The sequence below is a fragment of the Somniosus microcephalus genome, chromosome 30 (assembly GCF_052327205.1).
Source record: "Somniosus microcephalus isolate GS21.2 chromosome 30, FLI_Smic_1.0, whole genome shotgun sequence".
NCBI lineage: Eukaryota > Metazoa > Chordata > Chondrichthyes > Squaliformes > Somniosidae > Somniosus > Somniosus microcephalus.
Window position 1 is genome coordinate 20,673,182 of NC_141016.1, and position 9,648 is coordinate 20,682,829.

At 42.4% G+C, this 9,648-nt stretch overlaps 1 protein-coding gene across 3 annotated transcripts in view; it reads right to left on the bottom strand.

Moving 5' to 3' along the window:
- The window catches only part of LOC147097992 (scavenger receptor cysteine-rich domain-containing protein DMBT1-like), a 43,873-nt gene extending 35,774 nt beyond the window's left edge, over positions 1-8,099 (bottom strand). For 2 of the 3 annotated variants that reach the window (XR_015074254.1, XR_015074253.1), the window contains exons 1-2: positions 7,700-8,093; positions 5,966-6,220 (exon numbers count right to left, since the gene is read on the bottom strand). Coding sequence is in view for 1 of the 3 variants with exons in the window: in XM_085971189.1 (XP_085827315.1) it covers positions 5,966-6,220; positions 7,700-8,009 (565 nt within the window). In the remaining 2 variants the exon portion in view is untranslated. Of the gene's footprint in view, positions 1-5,965; positions 6,221-7,699 lie in introns of all 3 variants that reach the window. The other variant, XM_085971189.1, reaches the window with a different exon arrangement.
- Positions 8,100-9,648: the final 1,549 nt, after the last annotated feature.

A 9,648-nucleotide genomic window follows, 5' to 3' on the forward strand; every position in this document is an offset into this window, starting at 1 on the left:
TCAATTCTAATTTCATTGATTTAGGGGAATACTGACTACGCGCGATGGTGTAAGACGGTGATACTGCATCTGAAGCTCGTTTTATATCTCTCAAGATTTTTATTTCCATTTAAGTCAATAGCAATAAAAATACGGAGATATGTTAAACAGGGTGCCTGTTCGCTATGGCTGATTTTACATTATAACACAAATTTAAAACATACTCCCACTGTCTCCCCCACTCTAACATAACGGTCTGAATTGGACCCAGTTCCACGGTTTCCATTCCAAATTAAATAATAACACTTGACAGTGTTTATTTCCATCTCTGAAGGGACCCACATCCAATACCTTTGTTAATTTCACTTCCTAACAAGGACCTGCAATTAAACGGTCCATAAACTGTGGATCTTTAACCTGGAAATTAATTAGTCACAGCTAATTCAGTTTGTTTCTATCCCATAAAATATGATCTCCAGTTAAAGCTATACGTCCTCTAATTAAAACAAGAAAGTCACTATCAGATTAATTTTAACTTTGGGTTGATGAAATAAAACGGGCGACACGGAACTTGACACCAAATAGTCATTTCGCCTGATTTTCATTTTGTATTGAAGTCAATGGAATGGAAATCGGCCGAATTATATAATGGATGGTCACTTCAACACTGCTCATTTCTTGGGATGTGCGGTTCTGTATAACTGATGAATTCATTATTCATTCTGTCGCTTTTGATTTCGGGTTTAAACTATATACAAGAAGTAAACGGTGCAAGATTTTTTATTGCTCTATTAGACGATTGTGACGTGATGATTCAATATAATTACAAAGTTAGGAAGTGTTTACAGCACAGAAACTAGCCATTCGCCATATCAAGTCCAAACCGGCGTTAATGCTCCACATGAGCCTCCCCCAATCCTCAACATCTAACACCATCAATATATCCTTTTATTTCTTTCTCCCTCATGTGCTTTTCTAGCCTCCCTTTGAATGAATCTATCCTATTCTCCCCAAGCACTCCATGTGGTAGCGAGTTCAGATTACACGTTGAGATTCAGAGTGACATTTTTATGTCCAAAACTAGAATCTTATTCTTAAACAAAGCGAATTACATAAGTATGAGGGGCGAGTTGGCTAAGGTAGAATGGAAAAGTAGATTAAAAGGTGTGATGGTAGATAAGCAGTGGTGAACATTTAAACAAATATTCCAAAATTCTCAAGCAATATACATTCAATTGAGAAATAATAACTCCACGGGAAAAATGATCCATCCCTGGCAAACGAAAGAAGTTAAGGATAGTATTAGTTTACAGGCTTATAATGTTGTAAAGCATAGTAGTAAACTAAAGGATTATGTAAGCTTTAGAAACCAGCAAAGGATGACTAAAACACTGATAAAAAGGGAGAAAATAGAATGAGATTAAATAAGCAAGAAATATAAAAACAGCTTGTAAGTGCTTCTGTATGTATGACAAAAGGAACAGAGTAGCATAAGCAAACGTTAGTCCCTTAGAGGCTGAGACAGGAAAAAATATATTGGGGGACAAGGAAATGGCAGAAACTTTAAAAAAATCTCTGTCTTCATAGTAGAAGACACAAAAGTTATACCAGTAATAGTGGAGAAAGAAGGGGCAAAAAGAGGGAGGAACTTAAAGTAATTAATATCAGTAGAGAAAAGGTACTTAAGAAACTAATGGCGCTAAAAGCCGACAATTCCCCAGGACCTGATGCCCTACATCCTAGTGTTCTAAAGGAGGTGGCTGCAGAGATAGTGGATGCATTGATTGTGGCCTTCCAAAATTCTCTAGATGCAGGAATGGTCGCTGCAGAGTGGAAGGTAGCAAATGGAATGCCACTATTCAAGAAAGAAGGGAGAGAGCAAACAGAGAACTACGAGCCAGTTAGCCTGACATCGATTGTCTGGAAAATGCATGGAATCCATTATTAAGGAAGTGGTAACAGGGCACTTAGAAAACCAAAACATGATTAGGCAGAGTCAACTTGGTTTTATGATAGGAAAATCGTATTTGAAAAATGCATTAGAGTTTTTTGACAACTTAACTAGGAGTCATAGTCACATGATAAGTGGTCGCCCTTTTAAGAGTGAGATGAGGGGTAGTTTCTTCACTCAGAGGATTGTGAATCTTTGATATTTCTGCTCCAAAGAGCTGTGGATGCTCATTCGTTGAGTATATTCAAGGCTGAGAAAAATAGATGCTCGAGTAATCAATGGATATGGGAATCGGGCGGGAAAGTGGAGTTGAGGTGGATGATCAGCCATGAACTTACTGAATGGCGGAGCGGGCTCGAGGGGCCATATGGCCTACTCCTACTGTTAATTCTTATACTCTTATGTTCCATATTCTACCAACTCCCTGGGGCATGAAACTCCTCCTGAATTCCCTTTAGGATTTATTAGTGACTATATTTTATTTATGATCCCTAGTTCTGATCTCGTCTGCAACTGTATACATCTTCTCTAGCTCTATCAAACAATTTCATAATCTTGAAGACCGCTATCATGTTGCCCCTCAGTCTTCTCTTTTCTGGAGTAAATAGCCCCAACCTGTTCAATCTTTTCTGATCGGTATAACCTCTCATTTCTTTCAGTCCAGTAAATCTTTTCCCACCTTCTCCAGTGCCTCTATATCATTATAATGCAGAGATCCGAACTGTTCTCAGTACTTCAAGTGTGGTCTAACCATAGTTCTATATGCGTTTAGCATAACTGCTCTGTTTTCAATTATAGCCGCCTAGAAATGAACCCCCGTGCATTGTTTTTTAAAAATGACGTTATTAACCTGCGTCGACACTTTTATTGATCAGTGTTTCTGCACGTCCAGGACACGCTGTTCCTCAATCCCATTAAGACACTTTGCAAGGGGTACGTGACCTCCCTATTCTTCCTACTGAAATGTACTAGCTCGCAGTTATCTATATTGAAGTTCATTTGCCAATTACACGCCCAATCTACAAATTTATTAATGTCTTCCTGTATTTTGTCGCAGTCCTCATCTGCAAGAACTACACCTCACAATTTGGTGTCATCCGCAAATTTTGAAATTGTACTTCTAGTTCCCGAGTCCAAATCATTTATATAAATGATGAACAACAGTGGATGCAGCACCGATCCTTGTGGAACACCTCTTCCACCATTTGCGGGTCTGAAAACTGCCTTTAACCCCTACTCTCTTTTTTTCTGTAGCCAGCTTGCTATTCATATATAATTAAACATCAATCAATTCAGTGTCTAGTTTTTCGTTGCAGGATTATACATTGAATGTTAATAGGTCAATTAATCAAAAACAGCATTTTATTATTGTACCATTACTGGAATGCGAGGTATATATTAAACACAAATAAATAATCAAACTCTGATGGGTTAAATGCTTCGTTCATGGGATATAACATGGGTGTCAATTAATTAAAATATGTTTTAGAGCTCTTGTAGCGGAATTTGAGATGGGCAATAAATATATTAAAATAGTCAAACGTTGCTGTTCTGCCCTGCTCTTTCTAATGGTGCAGATTTTTCCTAATCCGTTAGCAGAGTGGGGGCTGTTTATTAAGTACAGGAAGCCGTAGTGGCTCAAATATTGTCATTTTTAGCTTGAATGTTTTATTGTTTCAGTAAGCATGAATGTTTAATTTACTATCTGCAAATATTCTGCATTTGTCACTGCCCATGTCACAGAAAGTAGGTCCTGGGCTATGGAAACCTTGCAATCTTTGAGATTAAGTAAATGAGCAGTGTTTACTGGTTCAGACATTTTATAATTAGAAAAGAACAGAGAGACCTGAAACAATTAGTTTGTTGTAGAAAATATATGAATGAAAGGAGAACGCATTTAATTAACGATAAACTTAAGTCTGATTCTGGAGTAATTGGACTGCTCAGAGGACATTGTTGTGGTGTAGAAAACCAGGAAGTGTGGAAAATATTTGGAAACAAGTAATTCACCAAATGCAAAAATATCCACCTACCTGGCCAAGCTCAGAAATTTCTATTTATATTACTGGAATTGTTTACTCAGGAATCATTAACAAGGGCACTTACTTGTATTATTCTTAATTTGATTTCAAACAGTACGGTGGCATAGTGGTTAGCACTGTTGCCTCACAGCGCCAGGGACCCGGGTTCGAATCCGGCCTCGGGTGACTGTCTGTGTGGAGTTTGCACATTCTCCCCGTGTTTGCGTGGGTTTCCTCCGGGTGCTCCGGTTTCCTCCCACAGTCCAAAGATGTGCGGGATAGGTTGATTGGCTATGATAAATTGACCCTTAGTGTTAGGGGATTAAATACGTGGGGTTACGTGTTGGTGTAGGGGTTACGGGGATCGGGTGGGATATGTATCGGTGCAGGCTCGATGGGCCGAAATGGCCTCTATCTGCACTGTGGGGTTTCTGTGATTCTGTGATTATCATATTAATTAGAGGGTGAGGTGAGTCCACAAACATCCGCTGGAACAGTGACTGCCCAATCAACAGCTGGTGCTGTGAAAACCCAGAACAAAATAATCAAACACTGCAAATCTGAAACCTAATCAATAGCTGGCGCAGTTAAATCTGTGTCGATAGAAGCAGTGAAAACCCACTCAACAGGAGATACAGTGAGAGCCCAGACAAGAGGACGTGCAATGAAAGACCAGACAATAGGAGATACTGTTAGAGCCCAATGAACAGGAGTTTCAATGAAAGCCCAGTTAACAGTCGCTTTATTGAAAGCTACTGAGACTGCTCAGCACAATGTGCAGTACTAGCTTAAAAGCAGCAGTAGGGGAGCAAAATGCCGCGAAACTGCCATATTGTCTGCACCGATCAAGCAATTTGTCTTTGCAGGTGCGAGTAAATTGAACATTCTGGGCAGGATTTTCATTGGGCCGTGGAGGCGGGATTGGAGGCGTGTGGGGGGTTAAAATCTCGAAATCCGGGGGCACGGACAAGTCCCGCCCTCTACCGACCTCCATGCCAGTTTCAAAGGAGGTGGATACCCGACCTGTGCTGGGACCCGCCTCCCCGAGGCGGGAAGGGAATTAGTGCCAATTAACTGCCTGTTTACAGGTAGTTAACAGGCAGTTTTTAGCCTAATACCTATTTTTATTGCTGAAGTGTGGGATTGCCGATGGCTCCAAACCATGCCAAGTTAGCGAGGTGGACCGTCGGGCTGAAGGGCTTGGATGGTTCGAGCTGTCCGGTGTTCAGATGAGTGATGGGTGCATGAGTGAAGAGGTAAGTGTGTTTGGTGTGTGTAAAGTGTTTAAAGAAGTTTTACTTACATTTACTTACCTTTACAGCCTTCCTTCCTTCAGGTCTCGGGAGACCCTCATCTCACTGGCACAGAAAGCAGAATGGCCACGAGCTGTCAAAAGTTGCAGCATTCAGCTTTCGGTTCTGGAGAGATCGCTAAATCAGCCTGAGAGGAAGGAATTAACTTGGAGTACAGATTGTCAGTGTTTGACAGCTGTCAAACGCTGATATTTCATCTGTCAAAAGCTTTTGACAGATGAAATGTCAATCTGTGACGTCACCTGTTGCCGGGTGGCCGTTAATTGGCCTGCTGGGCGGGCTCAACAAGGTGAATCAAGTGAAAATCGTGTGGGTTGGCCACAACTCGATGGAGGCGGGACTACAACCCCGAAAGTTGTAGTCCCGCCTCCTACAGGCCTCCTCAATCAAAATCCAGCCCTCTGTCTCAGTCTATTTTCACAGACCTATCAGCAGTGTCCCGTCCAAGTAACAGGATTGCAAATCAGCAACTAACTTTTGATTGGACAAATCAGCCAATGTCAGCAGTGAATTATAACGGCCATTTGTGGAAGATTCTGCCTTTTCACCCCGAAAGTGAAGAAATTTAAAAGCACACTCTCTTTTAACACCGTCCCTTTTATCAAGATACGAATGTTTCTAATCTGTCGCTATCTATCTAGAGGTGGCCGTACACTATCTGTTGTTAACCCATTTGTTTCCATAACTGTCGAAATTTGTACCTGAACAGATTACTCCAACATCCCGCTGGTGTCCGCAGCCAGGCGGACCAATAACAGACCCTGAGCCTTCTCCAAAGTGAGCATCAAGCGGCGCTGCTGCTCCAGAGCCACAGCCCAGCTCGTTACAAACAGCTTTCGCATTCGGTAAGGACCAGGACCCATCACCGCAAACTGTGCTCCAGGTTCCACTCCCGTAAATCTCCAGTCTCCCCGCACAGGGACTGCTTCCATTCACCAGTCTGGGCTTGGTACTTCCTGCGAATTATATTGAAATAAACAGTGAGCATTTAAGGCACTTTATAATAAAATGTGGTGAGAGTTTCTGTAATCTCATCAATAATCCGACTGCCCTGAATATTTGCAAACAGGTGAGACACACCTTAAACAGTGTGGTCATATTGTGTCAACATGTTAGATGAAGAGTTGGTGTTATCAATTTCGATCTTATCGCCGTGTATCTTATGAACTTTTTTTAGGCCGTCCAATATTTTGGTTTACATTTGGGCGTTGAACATTTAATCCTGGTACAGCAACATAATCCGCACTGAGATGGTCATATGTTGATGAATTTAAATCAAAATGTTTCTGTCACAAACAAGAGGATATTTCTAATTATTGTGAGCAGGTTAGGCGTTTTACTCACTCACACAGGCGGAATTTTAATAATTCTGAACAGTGAGAGGACTTCAACTGAATCGTGAGTTATGATGTAGGTAGATTCGGCAAACTTAAGGGAGACATGGATAAAGAGCTCAACAAATTCGGAGGGAGAGCTGTGAACTATACAGAAACAGCAAATGCACCATGTTTTTCCGGTCACACACACACACACACAACCACACACACACACACGTCCGTCCCGTCCGTCTGTTTACTTCCTTGCAGGAAGAATTGTTCTAAAATAGTTCATCGGTGAATTTCAACTCCATTCACATGACTCAGTACGGCCATTTATCAGATATCCATTTTGAGCACAGCAAGCTCCCTCGACCAGCAAATGGAGTAAATAGCTAATTTGTAAATAACTTATTAATGTGTTTTGAAAGTGATCGGGCGAGAACAATGGCTTAGGATTGCAGAATTATCCGCTCTTTTTCCGGCAGTTCCACGGGATGGTGCTTATATATTGGAACTGTTGACTCCTCTTGTCTAAGATTATGTCCTTACTGTTGTTGCAATATCCATCTAAATAGCAAAAGAATGGGCTATTTAGGCAGTTGTGGGATCTTACTGTGTATTTTCCTCCCGTGCTGCTCAGAGTAACCGCGGACACATTGCCCAGGCTCCTCCGAGGCTGAGAAACCTCCCTCCCCAGTCTGAGGTTCATTCTGTGTAGGATCTGACATCAAGCGATTAGCGCAGGCGCACAGCCGGGCTCACGCCCGGTAGCGGCTGTTGAGTTGAGAATGGAGAGTTGGATTCAAATTGTGACATTTCCAGCGGGTCCGCTCATTCACTGCGGCTTTGGGTCAAATCTCAATGGAGATTTGTTCTGTCTGCTCTGTAAATGTGCCGAGTGTCAGGTATTTACTGCTCTCGGTGGGAGAAGTTGATTAAGTATAATAACAAAGTGTTGCTAATATTAATAATATAACATTAATAATAACTGGAGAATACTGGAATTATTATCATCTCACTTTCCGTGTACGGACAGTGTCGGATTATTTTACTTCCGCTTTTTTCCAGAAACCATGAAACGCGGCGGGAGATGAGAGACAGGAGAACGATTTTTACCTGAGCAGATGACGCCGGCATCCCTGGGGTGTGACAAGGAATAGTGACCAAATGAATGTGAATGACACTCCCTCAGAGCGCCCTCGGTCCCGCTGCATCGTAAATATGTCGTCAGAAGCGGCCCGGACCCTTCCCCAAAGTGAGCCCCGCCCGGTGCTGACAGCGCGGCCCCGCAGCCCAGCTCCCGGCACACAACAGCGGCGTCCAGCAGATCCCAGAAATAATCCTCCATAGTCCCCCACTTTCCCTTGTAAAGAATCTCCAGTCTCCCAGCGCACGGACTGGCCCCATTCACCAGTCTCAGTTTCATCGTCTCTGTGAAAAATGAAAAATAACATCAAGCGGTTAGACTGAAGTAAACCCGCAGTCTCCCATCGCACGGACCGCCCCTATTCTCCAGACAAGAGGGAGCAGGTGAGCAATCATTGGGAACGTCAGACTGTGCCCAGACCCCGAATACTACCCGGAGTAAATATTAAACATGGCAAAAGGGAGAGGGAAATACTAATAAACGGTGTAAACGAGCAGGGAACCGTGAGTCAGCGGGAAGTTCCCAGCACCAGAGCGGCTCCCACGGGCGCCGGTTGGGCAATTGGCTCAGAATACATGCCAGCCTCCAGAGGTCGGGAGATGGGCGTGGCTGCAATGGCCAGCTGTCCATCATGCTCAGTACCGATTGGCCGAACGTAGTGAGAGCCCACACCCAGCCAGCGATTTTATCGCTTAGCCAATTGCGTATCCGTGCAGCCACTGGCCCTTTAATCCCATGGACAGCAATTTTGCTAACACCTCTATTATGCGGTTCTTTATCAAACGCCTATTGAATATCCATATACACAACGTGAACTGAACTACCATCATCAACCCTCTCCAGTAATACATCAAAGACTCAAAAACGTTGGTCAAATACGATCTTACTCTAACAAATACATGCAGGCTTTCATGCATTAACCCATATTATTCCAAGTGCCAATACATTGTGTTGCAGATTATATTGATCTGGAGATATGAGTTCAAATCGCACAGGGCAGCTGGGGAATTTGAATTCAGTTATTAAAATAAATCTGGAATAAAAAGCTAGTATCAGTAATTAAACTATCGAATTGTCGGAAAAACCCATTTGGTTCACTAATGTCCTTTAGGGAAGGAAATCTGCTGTCCTTACCCGGTCTGGCTTATATGTGACTCCAGACCCACAATAATGTGATTGACTCTTAACTTCCCTCTGAAATGGCGGCTCGCCACCACCTGCTCAGAGGCAATTAGGAATGGTCAATAAATGTTGGCCTTGCCAGCGACGTCCACATTCTGTGAATGAATAAAAGCATATTTTTTGCTGAAATGTTTAATGTAATTATATTGTTACTAAACAATTACTGGTGTTGGGGGAGGTTATCGTTTAGTGTATCGTCTATTTTGTAATCACCTATTCTTTTGACTACATTAGTGTCTTCTCTGCCCTCTTCATGTTACATTTCTAAATTAATTCGCTTTGTTATCTTTTGCGGCTCTGCGCCGCTCAATTCTTTGTCCCCGATAATCTCCGTGCCTGCCTTTTTACAATGCTTTGAAATTACTTTATATTCATCTTTGCAGAAATGTTGGCGGTGAAATTGTTCTGGAGCGGTAGCTCAAATCGGGCGACTTCAGTGGAAAAGAAAATCGGCCGGAGTGTAAAATGGCCCCGATCATTATTGCGCATTCGAGGCTCCCGCCCAAGAACAATTCCCACCCGCTTTTTTTCTCTATTTCCCTTCTGAACAATTTGTTGTTGTATTGAGCATCATGATTGTTCAGCATATATTTCTTCTGAACCTTGGGGTGTGTTTACTCTGTATGATCAACATCAATTTGCCAAAATGTACTTAATTTCGCTGTAGTCAAGTGTTGTTGCCCAACTCCTCTGTCTCAAAATAATTTCAATAAACCCATCCGTGGGTCATATAGTC